This window comes from Eubalaena glacialis, chromosome X (assembly GCF_028564815.1).
Source record: "Eubalaena glacialis isolate mEubGla1 chromosome X, mEubGla1.1.hap2.+ XY, whole genome shotgun sequence".
In the NCBI taxonomy this organism is placed as follows: domain Eukaryota; kingdom Metazoa; phylum Chordata; class Mammalia; order Artiodactyla; family Balaenidae; genus Eubalaena; species Eubalaena glacialis.
In genome coordinates, this window is record NC_083736.1 from 64,185,397 (window position 1) to 64,204,750 (window position 19,354).

Genomic DNA, 19,354 nt, shown 5'->3' on the forward strand with positions numbered 1-19,354 from the left:
AAAACCTGTTTCTTCACGTATCTTCTCTACTCTAATTCCCATCTTTGAGGCGTAAGTGTAAGTCTTGATTAACTGTACCTACATTCTTTCGACAGAAATGGAGAAGTAGAAGCTGGGCAAGTAATGAGTCTAGTTTTAGATTTACTGAATTTAGGTCCTCAAGTGACAGCTGGATAGCCATGTCCATAGACAGATGGAAATGTGTAACTAAAACTTATCAGACTGTTTTGCTGCTAGTGCTAAAAATTCAGGCGTGTCACTGGGTGTGGATAGTTTGCCAAGAAAAAACATGTAGAGAGAAAAAAAAAGCCAAGGATAAAACCTTGGGGCAAATTAAGGGAGAAGGAAGAGGAAAGAAAGAGCAGAGGTAAGAGACTCAACAAGGTACAGGTAAAAGTACTTATAGAAAGAAGCCTGGGGAAGAGAGAGGACAAATGTCATGTCCTCTTTGAAGCTTCTCTCTACCTGTCTCCCCTCCCAGATCCTGTAGCACTTAGTTTATGTTACTTATAAGGCCATAACAATCTGTTATTTTCTAGACTTGGAACTTCTAAAGGTCAGAGACCTTGACTAATTATATCCTTAGTATCCTGATTATATCATTATATCCTTGGTACCCAACCAGTAATTGGATCATAGTAGGTACTTGAGGTATCTTTGGGAAGGACAGATAGAGTGGTCATCAGAAAGATGGAAGCAATATGGTATAGCAGAAAAAGCCTGGGCTTTGGAGTCAGACCTGGGGTGACCAGTCCAATTTCTGCCACCTAGTAGATGGGGCATCATCTAGCCCCCCTTAACCTCAATTTTTCCCATCAGATAACAATATATTGCTGCTTACAAAGCACTTTCATGAATATTGTTCATTTGATCCTCTTAACAGCCCCATGAAGCAGATATTATCCCATTTTAGAAATAAGGAAATGGGCTCTGAGTACTGACTTGTCCAAAGTTACATGGCTGGTAAGTGGCCAGGCTTTAAACTCAGGTCTTCAAATTCCCAGTTCTAGTGCTGTTTAGAAAAGAGAGAAGAGTGGTCATTTGAAAAGGCAGAACATGGATTGAGGGAAGGTGTTTCTAGGATAGGGGAAAGGCACCAGTAGGGTGAAAAATTGTAACTGCTAATGACAGGGAGGATGATTGATTGAGTGAGGCTTGGAAGAATGTGGGTGGGGACAGGATTGATAGCCAAAGTGGAATGGTAAAAACAACATTAGCTCCTTAAAGGCAAGAGGAGAGGAGGAAAGGTGAAGCTATAGAGATTTTAAGGTAAAAAGGGAAATTGAATTTCTACATTGGCTGGCCATCTGGTGAGCATGATGGTGGCATGGAATCCACAAAAGATGAGCAAAAAGATAGCTGAGCAAGAGTGACCGTTCCGCTGAAGTTTGATCATATGAATTTGTAGTTGACTCATTTGACACAAATTTGTAATTCGTTACCTCTCTTCAGCAACTTGGGAGCAGAAGAGGGGAATGAATGATGAAAGTTGCCCAGAGTCAGAAGGGTGACAGGCACTGGGGAATTCTAGGATGATAGGGAGTGTTTGCATGCAGTGGCTCACCATAGGAAATCTAGAACAGTGACGAAGGTCTAGGACGGTGGTTTACAATCTGTTCCTTTGAGCCCTAAGATTCCACCACAGTGCCTGGGTAGGGGGCATGTTGGGAGCCCTCCTCTGATTTAACCAAGGCGGATTTTATCTTTTATTACTTTCTGGAGTTCCAAATAAGCTCTCATAAGAAGAAAGGGTTCTTCTGCTAAGACAGAAAGGTTTAAAAAACACTGGCCTCAAAGAATAGGAGTTCAGGAACTTAGAAGTCCCAAAGATGACTAGGAGCAAAGTCATAGAAGCAAAGGAAGTAGAGAAGAAGGAAAGACCAGAGAGTGTGACTAGACCGCATGCATGCAGAGGATGGGAAAGGAAGCACAGGAACCTTATTCAAAGGCCCAGTAGACTAACCAAGAATTTACCCTGGATTACATACATTCTAAGGCCCTGATATGTGTGTGTGTGTGTGTGTGTGTGTGTGTGTGTGTGTTTTTCTTTTTTTCCTGACTTAGGTACATCCAGGAAAGAGGGTGGGGGTAGGAGTGGCACCAGAGTTAAATGTTCTCAAGTGATATCTGTAATAGCATTCATGAACTAGGAATTGACCTGTGTAGTGTTTTACTCAGAAGGCCACCTATGATGGTGCTGTGACAGTTATTTGTAACATTACATAAAGTGCCCACTTGTTGATTAAAAGGAGCAGAAGAGCCTAAAAGTTTTTATAATAAAGAATGTTTCCAGAGCGGAGGTTCTTGACTTTTTGTGGGTCATGGACCTCCTTAAACTCTCCCCAGTAAAAAAAAAAAAAAAAAAAAAAAAAAAAACAGAAGAAGAAGAAGCATACACATAGAATTCTATACAACATTTGGGGGAGTTCAAGAACACCCCTCCCTCCAAACTCTGTCCGTGGACCTCAGGTTAAGAACTCCAGATTTGGGTGAACACCCACAGAGGAGCGTCTGATTCTGGAGGTCTAGAGTGGGGTTCCAGACATAGATATTTCAAGATACTTCTCTTGGAAGTTGTGGAGTTTTCCCTTGACTCCTCTCTTTGCCTCAAGACCTTACATCCAATAAATCAACAAATACTGTTATATTTTAATTACGTCCACATCTCACCACCTCCCTATTTCAAGTCGCTGTCTCTTGCCTGGATTGTGGCAATATCCTCTTAATTGATTTTCCTGCTCCACCCTTGCCTCCCACCCCCCCCCCCGCCACAGTCTACACACAACAGAGTAGTCCATTAAAAAAAAGTTCATTTCATGTATTCTATTTTAAAGCTTCCAGTGGCTTTCTCTTCTCAAAATATCATGACATTTGATATTTTGTGTCTTCTTGGCCTACAGGGTTCTACAAATTATGGCCCTGGCTATCTCTCTGACCTCACTTCCTATTATTCTTCACGCCATGCCAGCCACACTGACGTCCTTGCTATTTCTCAAACATGTCAGGCCAGCACTCTCCCACCCCAGGACCTTCATATTTGCTTTTCCCCCTTAGAACACCGTTTCAGATACTGGCATGGCTTCCATCCTTACTTCCTTGAAGTCTTTGCTCAAATGTCATCTCTTCAAAGAAGAGATCACCCCTACTTTCGCACCATCACTCTATCCACTTTACCTTGCTTTTTTTGCTTCTTCAGAGCACTTCACCACCACCTGACTCATCTATTTCTTTTTGTCTGTCTTCTCACACTAGAATGAAAGTTTCAGGAGAGCAAGGACTTTCTTGTATGCACTGTTGTGTCTCAAGCACTGAGAACAGTACCTGTCACACAATAGGTACTCAGTAAATAGTTGTCCAATGAGTGATAGATGACATACTAGAATGCATCTTGAAAAAGGCAGGCAAGGTGGATATGAGTCTTCAAATTATACTAGGATGAGTTAGAGGAGCTGGAAATGTTTTGCCCAGAAGAAAAGAAGAGATGACCATTTTTTAGGCTGTTTCACAAGGAATTCCTGCATCAATGGCAGGTAAATGACCCCTAAGATTCTATGACTATTTGAAGCTGTAATTCCCAAATGGACATTGTATATACTAAGCACCCAACCTAGTAAAGGTTGTTGTCATAAAATTACTAAGGCACTCCCATCTCAAAATATGATGGGAAGCGTTGCTCAGATCAGGTTACTTCGATATTTTTCTGGTTTCAGAATGTATTTCTCACCTTCTGCTGATCCCTTCCTTGCCTTGTCGTCTTGAGAGAACTGCCTTGGTGGCAAATTCTGAGGTATAGAATCTGTATTTTTGCCTAAATGGAAATCGGTGTCCCTGGTCATTTGTAAAGGTAAAATTGTATTGTGGCCTGCTTTTGAAGGAACACCTCTTTATTTTTAAGTTCCTGGCTAATGCGTTTCTGTGGAACAGATACAGGCAGAAGAAGGAGGCGGAGCATAGGTTGTCTGCACTGAAATCTGCTGTGGAAAGTGGTCAAGCAGATGATGAACGTGTTCGTGAATATTACCTCCTTCACCTTCGAAGGTGGATTGGTATCAGCTTAGAAGAGATTGAGAGCATTGACCAGGAGATAAAGATCCTGAGAGGAAAAGACTCTTCCAAAGAGGTAAGCCTGGTCACTGCCTATATCGCTCAAAAAGCTAATGTCCGAGATTTGAATCTTCTACAGGAGAGTAATCAAACTAAAATCCTTTTAAGTCTGCATAAAATCATTGTTCTTATTAAGGTTAGTGTAGGAAGGCTGAAGGTTCACTAGGATAGCTTGCTTTCTAGCTTATAGTATCGTTCCTCAGTGCTTTCTAACCTGTAACACACTTCCAGTCTTTTGTAATTTTGTGACATGCCAGGAGGGAGGGAGGCTTCTCTGAAGTGAAAATTGGTTTGGGCTGTGAGCAGTCATGACTGCTGAAGGAAGGCATAGAGAGGTGGGCCTTGAAAACCTGTGCTTGACTGTAATAAACACGGAGAGGGATAGGATGGGAATGAAGAAGAAGAGTGTGACTGGAGAAGAGAGAGAAAAGAGTAAAAAGAAGATAAAGCAAAAGACATGGAATGTGTTTAGGTTGGGGGAGAAACCAGGATTTAACCTTACACAATGCTACACTCTCACACCTTAGGTCACCCAAGTATGAAACACAGCAAGGACATCTCTGTGCACAAAATGTCGGGCATATTGGTAAAGAAAACTTGGTGTAACCCCACTTTGGCTGTCTCTGAAGGTCATAACTGTGTTTTGGAGCTGCTGCTTCAAAATATTAGGCTCTGCTGCCACTTATTTTTTGGTTCAGAATATAACATGAATTGAGTTGAATTTATCAGCTAGTCGCAGGCATTTAAGTCCTCAGAGAAACCTCTTGCTAATTCGATTTGCACTAATTAGCCCAGGAGCTTTTGCCTCAGGGTAACATCAACCTAGTTTCTCGTGTGAAAGGATCAAAGAATGAACAATTAGTATTCTAAAGCCTTAAGGCCCCTTGGGCATATCTAGATGAGTGGTTTTCAGGCATCATGAGGCTGGACTCTTCTGGATCCTCCCATCTCCTTAGTTTTTTGTTTTTATGCTCTCTCATTTGGTATTGGGGTTGGCTCTGGAAGTGATGGAGTTTAGAACCAAGTGAACATCTTTTCTTTGACCATAGTTTGTTTTGGTGTGCCCCTGGACAGCCAAGTTTCCTTGAAACATTTCTGTGCACCTATATATGAAAGATACTAACCCATTCTTCCCCCCCCTTGCCTTTAGGAACATCCACTTCTAAAACACCCTAGGGAGCTCATGACAATTAATAGCAAAATTACGTTGGACAGGGTTTTAGCAGAAGGGTCTTCATAATTCAACTTTAGCACTGAAGGCCAGGCTAAGGAAAGGGGCTTCAAATTGAGCTCAAGGGTTTTAGATGGAACATGGAAGAAGGCTTTGGAATCTTCCTCTTTGGAGGGGAGTATTTTAAAGTCAAGTAATTTTTCACTTGTGGTGAAATGATTCCTGGGAGAGCTTTCTCTTCCTCCCTTTCCAGCAAGATACTTGGGCCACCTCAGGAGAGCTAACCAACCTCCACCATTAGTATTCTGCAGATATATCTTAGAGACTGATAAATAGGGCTTTTCAAGCACCTAAAGACATAAGAGCCTGCATAGTGGGGTGGGCAGAATGACAAGTACACTTCTGATAATTAATTTCCTTTTTAGGCATCAACTTCTCACTCATCTCGTCAGGACAGGCCTCCAATGAAACCGTTTGTTCTCACTCGGAACATGGCCCAAGCCAAGTAGGTAGTATTAAAAAGTGGGTTGCCTTTGCAAGCCCCCTGCTTTTATGGTTCATTTACAGTGCATGAGTAACAGAAGGTAATGGCTTCACCTGGGGAGGCTGTTCTTTCATCAGAGAGATATTATCTCCTCTGATAACTTTGTCTGTCTTCATCAGACATTTCCCTCACAAACTCGAGCTTAAAAATAGGCTAGAAAGGAAACCAACAAAAATTAATTAATTAACTAATTAAAAACAGAAAGAAGAAAAGAATCTAAGGCAGAATTGTAGACCTTAAAATTGTTTCCCACTGTTTCCTTCAGCTACAGTTCTCAAAAGGACATGTTTGCCTATCTAGGTTTTAATTCTGAGTTTTGGGATGCTTTTCCATAGGGAGGCAGAAGAGTCTTCTTCCTCTGTTTATCTTTTATACCCTGCAAGTATAAATACTCCTTCCATCATATCATCACTCCTCTGTGGGGCATTAGCCTCCAGGATTGCTTACTGGGAGATGATTCTGGGCTATTTATCTTCTCATGAAAGCTCTTGCCTTTAATTCTCCTTCCTGGATGCCTCTTTTTACATATCCTAACAGGAGTTTGCACAAATCCTCAGAAGATAGCTGGGTAGGGGAGCAAGGATGAAACAGACACAGGCTTTATCACTAAAGAGAAGAGGCTTTGTAATAGAGCTATTTATGTTTACTTTTCTAAATGCAGTGTGATTCTTGCAGAGTATTTGGAGCTGGTTATCCAAGTCTGGCATCTATGACAGTGAATGACTGGTATGAACAGCATCAGAAATTTGGAGCATTACCCGATCAGGGTATAGCCAAGAAAACATCAGGTATGGAGGGGTGGGAGGAGAGTGGTTATACTACTACACTACTGGTCCCTAACTCTCGAGCAATTAAATTCAGACCAAGTATTGTTGCCCTTTAGAAGCAAAAGAAATCTGGACAAAGATTCTGAGTAATAGAAAGATTCTAGTCAGTATTTTATTTCGTTTATTATTAAAATAAATAGCACATGATTTGGGGAGGATGGGGGCAGTGGGACAGCATAGTTTTTTAATTTCTCCAAATATCATGGCATAAAAACAGACTGAGCAGCTAGATAGCAAAGCCAAAAATCCATAAATAGCAGTTCTGCTTCTGGTAACAACAGAGTAGGTTCTGTCAGGCCAACCCCTCCTATAGATAACAATTACAGACTGAACAGAATATAACAGAACAGCTATCTGAAGGCCCTGAGAGTGACCAAAATCAGACATAGACTGTAGGGCAGTCAACACTTATATAAGAAGGGGGGCTTCCCTGGTGGCGCAGTGGTTGAGAATCTGCCTGCCAATGCAGGGGACACGGGTTCGAGCCCTGGTCTGGGAAGATCCCACATGCCGCGGAGCAACTAGGCCCGTGAGCCACAACTACTGAGCCTGCGTGTCTGAAGCTTGTGCTCCGCAACATGAGAGACCGCGACAGTGAGAGGCCCGCGCACCGCGATGAAGAGTGGCCCCCGCTCGCCGCAACTAGAGAAAGCCCATGCACAGAAACAAAGACCCAACACAGCCAAAAATAAATAAATAAATAAATAATTTTTTAAAAAAAGAAGGGAACGGTACTTGGAACTTCTTGAGGGCAAGGACTTTGGCTTACTGTGTTCTTGGTGCTCAGTTTGGTAATTAGATCATGGTAGGTACTTGGAGGTGTCTTTGGGAGGGAAAGGTGGAGCTGGTAGTCATTAGAAAGATGGAAGCAATATGGCATAGCAGAAAAAGCATGGACAGATCTGGAGTAACCAGTTACTCCTACCACTTAGATAGGACATCATCTAGCCCCTCTGAGCCTATTTTCCTTATCTCATGTATTATCTCACTTGATACTCTTAACAACCCCATGAAGCAAACATTCTTACTCCCATTTTAGAATGAGGAAATGGTGTCTGAGAACTAACCCAAAGTAAACATAGCTAGAAAGTGGCCAGGCCCGGATGTTAATACAGGCCCTAAAATTCCCACTTCCAATGCTCTTTCCACTGTAACGAAGAGAAGAGTGGTCATTTGAAAAGGTTTCCTGTTTTTTTTTATAGCTTTTCACCCATGGGCAGGCTGCACTTGCTGTAATATGGTTGTAGGTAAAACTTGGATAGAAACCAGTCTTATCGGATGAGGAAGGAGAGAACTGAGTTCAGGGTGACTGTAGCAACTGAAAACTGAGACGATATCCCAGGAGAGAACCACAGAGGAGGAGCCCTAATTGTGTAAAGCCTGCCCAAATCTCTGGCAGACTACTAAGCTATACAGGATCGACTCCAAGCACCCTCGATAGAGCTAAAATAACTGAATGGATAATCCAGCTACTGCCCAATGCAGAGGAAACAGAATTTGGAATTTGCGTTCTAGACAAATGAAAACTAACTAAAATGAAAAATCAGTACTTTTTAGAGGAACAAAACAGAATTCATAATCTCTACAACATAACCATTCACAAAGTCTGGGATTCAGTCCTAAACTACTATACGTACGGGGGGAAAAAAGAAAGAAAATGTGAGTTATACTCAAGAGGAAAAGCAATCAATGAAGACCAACCCAAGACTCAGATGTTGAAATTAGCAGATAAGGACTTTAAAGCAGCTTATTTCTATGCTTAAGGGCATAGGGGAAAATATACTTGTAATGAATGAAAAGGTAAGAAATCTCAGAGAAGTAGAAACTATGCACAAAAAATTCTGGAACAGAAAAATACAATATCTGAAGTTTAAAAATCAAACCAGACTCATAGATACAGACAAAAAAACGGGTGGTTGCCACAGGAGAGGGAGGTTGGAGAGGGGAAATAGGTGAAGGGGATTAAGAGCTATAAACCTCTAGTTATAAAATAAGTAAAGCCACGGGGGTGTAATATACAGCATAAGAAATGTGGTCAATAATATTGTGATAACTTTGTGTAGGGACAGATGGTTACCAGATTTATGGTGGTGATCATTTCATAATGTATGCAAATGTCAAACCACTGTAATGCACCTGAAACTAACATAATATTGTACATCAACTATATTTCAATTTTTTAAAATTGGGTGAGATTAATAGCAGATTGGCAATGACAGGAGGAAGGGTTGGTTAACTTGAAATAAGCCAATCTGAAAAAAAAAAAGATTGGTTAAAAATGAAGAGCCTCAGTGACCTGTGGAACAATGTAAAAAGGTCTACCATATGTACAATTGGAATACCAGTAGGAGAGAAGAAAGAGAAGGGGCCATTAAAAAAAATTGAAGAAATGATGGGTGAAATGTTCCCCAAATCTGTGAAACACAAATTTAGAAATTTAGAAATATCAGTAAGCCCTAACTAAGCAGGTTTTAAATACAGTGAAAACCAAGCATAGGCACATCATAGTCAAACAGCCGAAAACAAAAGAAAAAGAATCTTGAAAGCAGCCAGAGATAAAGTACATATTACACACAGAAGAACAATGATATGAATTGTTGTCACCTTCCCGTTTGAAACAGTGGGTCCCAGAGATAGTGAAGTAATGCCTCAATTAAACACCCCAATTTTATTTATTTATTTATTTATTTATTTATTTATTTAATTTTTCGTTGCTTTGGGTCTTCGTTGCTGCGCGCGGGCTTTCTCTAGTTGCGTTGAGCGGGGGCTACTCTTTGTTGCGGTGCGTGGGCTTCTCATTGCGGTGGCTTCTCTTGTTGCAGAGCACAGGCTCTAGGCGCTTGGGCTTCAGTAGTTGTGGCACGCGGGCTCCATAGTTGTGGCACAGGGGCTTAGTTGCTCTGCGGCACGTGAGATCTTCCCGGACCAAGGCTCGAACCTGTGTCCCCTGCGTTGGCAGGCAGATTCTTAACCACTGCGCCACCAGGGAAGTCCCTAAACACCCCAATTTGAAAATGAGTAAAAGACCTTAGACACCTCACGGAAGAAGATTATATAGAGGGGAAATAAGCATATGAAAAGATGCCCAACATCATATGTCATTAGGGAATTGCAAATTAAAACAACAGTGATCCCACTACACCCCTGTAAGAATGGCCAAAATCCAAAATACTGACAACACCAAATGCTGGCATGGATAATGGAGCAACAGGAACTGTCATTCATTGTTGGTGGGAATGTAAAATGGTACAGACACTTTGGAAGACAGTTTGTCAGAACTAAACATTCTCTTACCATACTATCAAGCAGTCATGCTCCTTGGTGTTTACCCAAATGAGTTGAAGTTAGGTCCACACAAAAATTGCACACAAATGTTTATAGCAGCTTTATTCATAATTGCCAACATTTGGAAGCAACCAAGATGCCCTCAGTAGGCAAATGGATAAACTGTGGTACATACAGACAATGGAATAATATTCATTGCTAAAAACAAATGAGCTATCAAGACATAAAAAGACATGGAGGAACCTTAAATGCGTATTACTAAGTGAAAGAAGCTAATCTGAAAAGGCTACATACTGTATGATTCCAGCTACATGACATTCTGGAAAAGGCAAAACTATGGAGAGAGTAAAAGGGTCAGTGGTTGCCAGGGATTAGAGGAAAAGGAGGGATGAATAGGCAAAACACAGAGGATTTGGGGGGCAGGTAGACTATTCAGTATGATGCTGTAATGGTGAATATATGTCATTATACATTTGCCCAAATCCATAGAATGTACAACACCAAGAGTGAACCCTAATGTAAACTGTGGACTTTGCATGATAATGATGCATCAGTGTAGGTTCATTGATTATAACAAAATGTACCACTGTGGCTCGATGTTGATAGTGGGGGGAGGCTGTGTCTGTGTGGGGCACGGGGTATATAGGAATGCTGTGTACTTTTCATTCAATTTTACTGTATACCTAAAACTGCTCTAAAACTAAGGTGCATTTTTTAAAAATAATGCAAAGAGAGAAAGCTATAAAGTCAATGGAGAAATTAAAAGGGAGGAAGGCAAGAAAGAATGGAGAAACAAAAAACAGATGAGATGAACAGAAAACCAATAGCAGAATGGTAAATCCCAATCCAGCCATGTCAGTAATTATGTTAAATATAGATGGAGTAAACCTTCAAATTAGAAATCAGAGATTGATTACCAGACTCAACTGCATGCTGTCTACAAGAGGTGCATTTTATTTGTTTTTTAATTGAAGTATAGTTGATTTACAATATTAGTTTCAGGTGTACAGCAAAATGATTCAGTATATTTGTAAATTATGCTCCATTATAAGTTATTACAAGATAATGAGTATCATTCCCTGTGCTATACAATATATCCTTGTTGATTATCTATATTATACATAGTAGTTTGTATCTGTTAATCCCATACCCCTAATTTGTCCCTCCCCATTTCCTCTGCCCCCTTTGGTAGCCACAAGTTTGTGTTCTATATCTGTGAGTCTGTTCCTGTTTTTCATATCTGTTCATTTGTATTACTTTTTAGATTCCACATATAAGTGATATCATACAGTATTTGTCTTTCTCTGTCTGACTTATTTCACTAAGCATAATACCCTCTAGGTCCATCCATGTTGCTGCAAATTGCAGAATTTCATTCTTTTTTATGGCTGAGTAATAGTCCATTCTCTGTGTGTATGTATGTATACATATATACATATATATATACCACATCATCTTTATCCATTCATCTGTTGATGGGCACTTGAGTTGCTTCCATCTCTTGGCTATTGTAAATAGTGCTGCTATAAACATTGGGGTGCATGTATCTTTTCGAATTAGTGTTTTCATTTTTTCTAGATATATACCTAGGAGTGGAATTGCTGGATCATATGGTAGTTCTATTTTTAGTTTTTTGAGGAACCTCCGTACTGTTTTCCATAGTGGCTGCACCAATTTACATTCTTACCAACAGTGTATGAGGGTTCCCTTTTCTTCACATCCTCTCCAACATTTGTTATTTGTAGACTTTTTGATGATAGCCATTCTGACAGGTGTGAGGTAATACCTAATTGTGGTTTTGATTTGCGTTTTTCTAATAATTAGTGATGTTGAGCATCTTTTCATGTGCCTGTTAGCCATCTGTATGTCTTTGGAAAACTGTCTCTTCAGGTCTTCTGCCCATTTATTGGGTTGTTTGTTTTTTTGATGATGAATTGTATGAGCTGTTCATAATATTTTGGATAGTAATCCCTTATGGGTCACATCAGTTGTAAATATTTGCTCCCACTGTGTAAGTTGTCTTTTCATTTTGTCAATATTTTCCCTTGCTGTGTAAAAGCTTTTAAGTTTAATTATGTCCCATTTGTTTAGTTTTGCTTTTACTTCTTTTGCCTTAGGAGACAGAGCCAAAAAAAATATTGCTACGATTATGTCAGAGTGTTCTGCCTATATTCTCTTCTAGGAGTTTTATGGCTTCAGGTCTTATATTTAGGTCTCCTAATCCATTTTGAGTTCATTTTTGTATATGGTGTGAGGGAATGTTCTAATCTCATTGTTTTACATGTAGCTGTCCAATTTTCCCAGCACCACTTGTTGAAGAGACTGTCTTTTCTTCATTGTATATTCTTGCCTCTTTTGTCATAGATTAATTGACCATAGCCTATTTCTGGGCTGTCTATGCTGTTCCATTAATCTGTGTGTCTGTTTTCGTGCCAGTACCATGCTGTTTTGATTACTGTAGCTTTGTAGTATCGTCTGAAGTCTGGGAGCATTATACCTCTGGCTTTGTTCTTTTTTCTCAAGATTGCTTTGGCAATTCAGGATCTTTTGTGGTTCCATATGAATTTTAGGGTTATTTGTTCTAGTCCTGTGAAAAATATCATGCGTATTTTGATAGGGATTGCATTAAATCTGTAGATTGCTTTGGACAGCATGGGCATTTTAATAACATTAATTCTTCTAATCCAAGAGCACAGGATATCTTTCCATTTCTTTGTATCATCTGTAGTTTCCTTCATAAATGTTTTATAGTTTTCATAGTATAGGTCTTTCACCTTCTTAGTTAAGTTTATTCCTAGGTATTTTATTCTTTTTGATTCAGTTTCAAGCAGGATTTTTATTTTTACTTTCTCTTTCTGATATTTTATTGTTAGTGTATAGAAATGCAACAGATTTCTGTATGTTGATCTTGTATTCTGCAACCTTGCTGAATTCATTTATTAGTTCTAATAGTTTTTGGGTGGAGACTTTAGGGTTTTCTAGATATAGTACCACGTCATCTGCAAATAATGACAGTTTTACCTCTTCCCTTCCGATTTGGATGCCTTTTATTTCTTTCTTGTCTGATTGCTGTGACTAGGACTTCTAATACTGTGTTGAATAGAAGTGGCGAGAATGGGCATCCTTGTCTTGTTCCAGAATTTAGCGGGAAGGCTTTCAGCTTTTCACCATTAAGTATGACACTGGCTGTGGGTTTGTCCTAAATGGCCTTTATTATGTTGAGATATGTTCCCTTGATACCCACTTTCAGAGTTTTTATTATTAATGGATGTTGAATTTTGTCACATTGGTTTTTCTGCATCTATTGATACGATCATGTGATTTTTATCCTTCCTTTTGATAATGTGGTGTATCACACTGATTAATTTGCATATATTGAATTACCCTTGTGACCCTAGAATAAATTCAGCTTGATCGTGGTGTATGATCCTTCTTATACATTTTTAGATTTGGTTTGCTAATATTTTGTTGAGGATTTTTGCATTTATATTCATCAAATATACTGGCCTGTAATTTCCTTTTTTTGTAGTGCCACACGGTGGCATGGAGTGAACAGGGCCAGAACATTCAGCTTGGGCTGGGGTACACACACAGCAAAGCAGCTGTGGGAAACCCAGCAGCTCTGCTGCCATCAGAAGTGTGGGCTGCTTCTGGGGTGCCTCTTGAGTAAATTCCAGCAATGGTCACCACTGCTGCCCCACCTGGGCTCCACCCCAGGGCTGGGTCACCTCTCCATCTCAAGGTCGAGTCTCTTCCCAGGTCCTGGCCACCCTAGATCCAGTGCCATGCTTGTGGCATGAAGTGAGCAGGGCTAGAACATTCTTTCAGCTCTGGCTGGAGAGCACAGCATGGCTGTTGCATGAAACCAGTAGCCTAGGGCAGCAGGCTACTGGTTTCTCTACCCTACCTGGGGGCAGTCTACCCACGCAGTACTCATGAGTGGAGCCCAGGCTTCTCTGTGGACTTCTGTGTATCTTTCTTACAACATTGGTTGTACAGGAGTCTTTCTGCCAATTTCCAGTTAGTTTTCGGTGAGAATTGTTCCACACGTTGATATATTTTTGATGTGTTCGTGGGGAGAGGTGAACTCCACATCTTCTTACACCACCCTCTTGATCTCCTATCAAGAGATGCATTTAAATATAAAGGTACAGATTGGTGGAACGTAAAAAGATTTTTTAAATATACCATGCTAACAGTAAACATAAGAAAGCTGCAGTAGCTATATAATGTCAGATAAAGTAGACTTCAAGACAAAAGGTGTTACTGGACTTTCAAAAGGACATTTAGTGCTGATAAAAGGGGCAATTTATCTGGAAGACATAGCAATGATAAACATGTTTGTGCTAATAACAGCCTTCAAATTACATGAAGAAAAAATTGACAGAATTAAATGGAGAAATAGACAAATCTACAGCCATAGTTAGAGATTTTCATACTTCTCTTTCAGTAACTGAAAGAATTTCTGGACAGAAAATCAGTAAGGACATAAAAGATCTGGAGAAAACTCACAGCCACCTTAACCTGTTTGACATTTATAGAAAAATATATCCAATAGCTGCAAAATACATCTTTTTTCAAATGCACATGGTACGTTCACTAACTTAGACCATATTCTGGGCCACCAAATAAGTGTCCATAAACTGTCTTTTTTTAAATTAATTAATTTATTTTTAAAATTAATTAGTTAATTAATTTGGCTGCATTGGGTCTTAGTTGTGGCACGTGGGATCTTCGTCACGGCATGCGAGATCTTTCGTTGCGGCATGTGGGCTCTTCATTGCAGCGCGCGGGCTTCTCTCTAGTTGTGGCGCATGGGTTCTAGAGCACGCGGGCTCAGGAGTTGTGGCGCACAGGCTTAGTTGCCCCGTGGCAGGTGGGTTCTTATTTCCCCAACCAGGGATTGAACTCTTGTCCCCTGCATTGGAAGGCGGATTCTTAACCACTGGACCACCAGGGAAGTCCCTCCATAAACTTTCAAAGATTGAAATTGCACTATGTTCTCTGACCACAGTCTAATCCAGTTAGCAATCAGTGACATATAGGAAGTCCCTAAATATTTTAAAATTAAACAACATACTTATAAATAACCCATCAGTCAAAGAAGAAATCACAAAGAAAATTAAGCAGTATTTTTAACTGAATGATAATGAAATACATTAAAACTTGTGGGATACAACTAAAGCAGTGCTGAGAGGGAAAGGTATAACTTTCAGTAGTTATATTAGAAAAAAGAAAGGTAAAATCAGTTACTAAGGTACTAACTTAAGAAGTTGGAGAAAACAAGAACAAAATAAGCTTAAAGTATATGGAAGAAAGGAAACAATAAAGATGGAGAACCTCATGGGGGTTGGTGGTCGTAATGTTGCACAAAAGTCGAACATATGTATACCCTCATGACCTGGCAGTTTCACTCCCAGGTATATACCTAAGGGGAATGAGACCATATTTCCTCAAAAGGCTTGTACAAGAATGCTCATAGCAGCATTATTTGTAATACCCCAAGCTGAACACTACTTAAATGCCCATACATAGTAGAATGGATAAATAAATTTTGGCATATTCACACTGAAATACTATTTAGCAATAAGGTTAAACAGACTATAGTTCTTTACTTATAAGTAACAGATATAGCTAAATTTTACAAACATAATTTGAGTAAAAAAAGTCAGACACAAAAGAGCATAAAGTTCAGACATGGCTGAAACTTGTATATGCTGGTTAAAAGCCAGTATGGTGCTCACCCTTAGTGGGAGATCATGAATGGAACTGGACCTGAGGGGGACTTCTGAAGAGTTAGTAATGTTTTGTATCTTAATCTGGGTACCGATTACATGGATGTGTTCAGATGTGAAAATTGATTGAGCTATACTGTGTATTTTGTGTATATTGTGTATTTTTCTGCATGTATGTTACATTTCAGTAAAAAGACAAAATAAAAAATTCATGGATAATATTTACAGCAAAACTAAGTGACAGTGTATCCCCATGAAACTCAAAATAAAAACAGGTAAGGGCAAATCATTCATAGCCACAAGATCAACAAGGAATGGACATCTGTGTAGGAGAAAGCAGAAGGAGTTGACAGACCATGTGAAAGACCTGACAAACAGGAGAATTCCAAAACAGCAAACATGTATTCACTAAAAAGCGTGGCATTCTGACAAGTGTGAGGTGGTATCTCATTGCATTTGAGGTGGTTTTGATTTACATTTCCCTTATGATTAGTGATGTCGAGTACCTTTTCATGTGCCTGTTGGCCATCTCTATGTCTTCTTTGGAAAAATGTCTATTCAGGTCTTCTGCCCATTTCTTATTCAGATTGTTTGTACTGAGTTGTATGAGTTCTTTATATATTTTGGATATTAATCCCTTAACAGACATATTATTTGCAAATATCTTCTCCCATTCAGTTAAGTTGCCTTTTTGTTTTGCTGATGGTTCCCTTTGCTGCGCAAAAGTTTTTTAGCTTCATATGGTTCCGTTTATTTATTTTTGGTTTTGTTGCCGTTGCCTGAGGAGACAGATCAAAAAAAATATTGCTAAGACCAATTTCAAAGAGCATACTGCCTGTGTTTTCTTCTAGGTGTTTTATGGTTTCAGGTCTTACATTTAAGTCTTTAATTCATTTTGAGTTTATTTTTGTAAATGATGTGAGAAAATGGTCTAGTTTCATTGTTTTACTTGTAGCTATCCAGTTTTCCCAGCACCACTAAGCCATAAAAAAGAATGAAATCTTGCAATCTGTGACAACATGGATGGACCTGGAGGGTATTATGCTAAGTGAATAAGTCAGACAGAGAAAGATAAAACAAATGGGTCCTAAAAAAACCAGAAACAGACTCAGATACAGAGAACAAACTAGTGGATGAGAGAATGGGAGGATGGGTGAAATAGGTGAAGGGGATTAAGAGATACAAATTACCAGTTATAAAATAAATAAGTCACAGGGATGTAATGCACAGCACAGGGAATATAGTCAATAATATTATAATAACTTTGTATGGCACATAATTGATACAAATATAGAATCACTATGTTGTACATCTGAAACATATTATATTGTAAGTCAACTATACTTCAATTAAACATTTTTAATGAAAAAAATAAAAGTGTGGCAGTTCAGTTTAAGAACATTAGTTGAAATGGGAGGGGTTTTGCCCTCCAATAAAAACTGAATGAATACAAGGAACCTGTGGTCAGAAGGTCTGAAAGGGATGGAGCAGGCTAACCCTTAATGAACTCTTGAAAATGAGCCACCAGATCTCCCTACTCATACACGGTCCCACACTGAGGAGAAATTGCTGAGAATAGAATTCAAATTGAGCAGAACAGGGACAATAAAGAATAAGGAAAGAAAAGGTCTAGATAAGAATGGCAGAGAGGACCAGAACCAAGAACTCTAATCAAGCAAGTCATCGTATTCCTTTAACATACATAAAAACAGCAGAAAGGGAGCCTCTGTGAAGTTAGAAAAGCCACCCTGAACCATACTTCTTTCTAAAAGTTCAGGAAAGCTTAGTACACATAAGAATGAGCAACAGATTGTGATGATGGTTGCACAGTTCTGAATATACTAAAAACCACTGAATTGTACATTTTAAATGGGTGAATTTTATGGTATTTGAAAAATATCTCAATAAAGCTGTGAGAAAAATGAATAGAAAATTAATTAAGGTCAGATCCCACACAAAATCATTATAAGGAGAAAAATGAGAGAATCAAAAGCATTCCATGTTGCTTATCTATTTTATGTATAGTAGTTTGTATCTGTTAATCCCATACTCCTAATTTGTCCCTCCCTCCCTCCCTCTCTGCTTTGGTAACCATAAATTTGTTTTCTATGTCTGTGAGTCAGTTTCTGTTTTGTATATAGATTCATTTGTATTATTTTTTAGATTCCACATGTAAGTGATATAATCTGAAAATATATATATATATAACTGAATCACTTTGCTGTACACCTGAAACTAACACAGTATTGTAAATCAACTATACTTCAATTTTTAAAAAAAAGAGAAAAAGGGGGGAAAAAAACATTCCAGAAAGACACACTCAAAAAACAACAAATTTAAAATATACTGTTTAAAAATGAGTTGGAAGACATTAAGAAAATTAAATAAGACATGGAAGAACAATACAAAGCAGGATTAGAAAAACTCAGAACTGTAGTGACAACTTGGGGGAAGTAAGAAGAAAGAATCACTTCAGAAATGAAGACTGAGGGACTTCCCTGGTGGTCAGTGGTTAAGAATCCGCCTTCCAATGCAGGGGATGTGAGTTCGATCCCTGGTTGGGGAACTAAGATCCCACATGCCGTGGGGCAACTAAGCCCATGCACTCTAGAGCCCACGAGCCACAACTAGAGAGCCCACATGCCGCAACAAAGAGCCTGCGTGCTGCAAATAAGATCCAATGCAGCCAAGTAAATTTAAAAAGAAAAGAAAAGAGAGGAAGGCCGGGACTTCCCTGGCGGTCCAGTGGTTAAGACTCCATGCTTCCACTGCAGGGAGCGCAGGTTCAATCCCTGGTTGGGGAATTAAGATCCCACATGCCATGTGGTGTGGCCAAAAAATAAAAATAAAAAAAATAGAGATGAAGGCTAAGGCAGAACACTCTTTGACATAAATCGTAGCAATGTTTTTATGGATCTGTCTCCTCAGACAAAGGAAACAAAAGCAAAAATAAACAAATGGGACCTAATTAAACTTTAAAACTTTTGCACAGCAAAGGAAACCAACAACAAAATGAAAAGACAACCTACAGAATGGGAGAAAATATTTTGCAAATGATATGCCCAATAAGGGGTTAATATCCAAAATATATAGATAGCTCATATAACTCAATATAAAAAATACTTAAAAATGGGCAGACGACCTGAGTAGACATCTTTCCAAAGAAGATATACAGATGGCCAACAGAACATGAAAAGATGCTCAACATTGCTAATCATCAGAGAAATGCAAATCAAAACCATAATGAGATATCACCTCACACCTGTCAGAATGGCTATCATCAAGAAGTCTACAAATAACAAATGTTGGCGAGGATGTATAGAAAAGGGAACCCTAGTACGCTGTTGGTGGGAATATAAATTGGTGTAGCTACTATGGAAGGCAGTGTGGCAGTTTGTCAAAAAATTAAAATAGAACTACCATATGATCCAGCAATTCTACCCCTGGGTTTTTATCCAAAGAAAATGGAACACTAATTCAAAAAGATACATGCACCCCAATGTTCATAGCATCATTGTTTACATTACCCAGTATATGGAAGCAACCAAAGGTGTCCATCAGTAGATGAATAGATATAGAAGATGTGGTGTATATATATATACAGTGGAGTATTAGCCCTAAAAAGAGTGAAACTCTGCCATTTTCAACAACATGGATGACCCCTAGAGGGTATTAATACTTAGTGAAA

At 39.2% G+C, this 19,354-nt stretch overlaps 1 protein-coding gene across 1 annotated transcript in view; it reads left to right on the top strand.

Annotated features, from left to right (window-relative positions):
- The window catches only part of IGBP1 (immunoglobulin binding protein 1), a 38,393-nt gene that overhangs the window by 5,059 nt on the left and 13,980 nt on the right, over nucleotides 1-19,354 (top strand). The window contains exons 3-5 of the mRNA XM_061178613.1: nucleotides 3,925-4,120; nucleotides 5,701-5,780; nucleotides 6,495-6,607. Coding sequence (XP_061034596.1) covers nucleotides 3,925-4,120; nucleotides 5,701-5,780; nucleotides 6,495-6,607 — 389 coding nt within the window. The remainder of the gene's footprint in view (nucleotides 1-3,924; nucleotides 4,121-5,700; nucleotides 5,781-6,494; nucleotides 6,608-19,354) is intronic.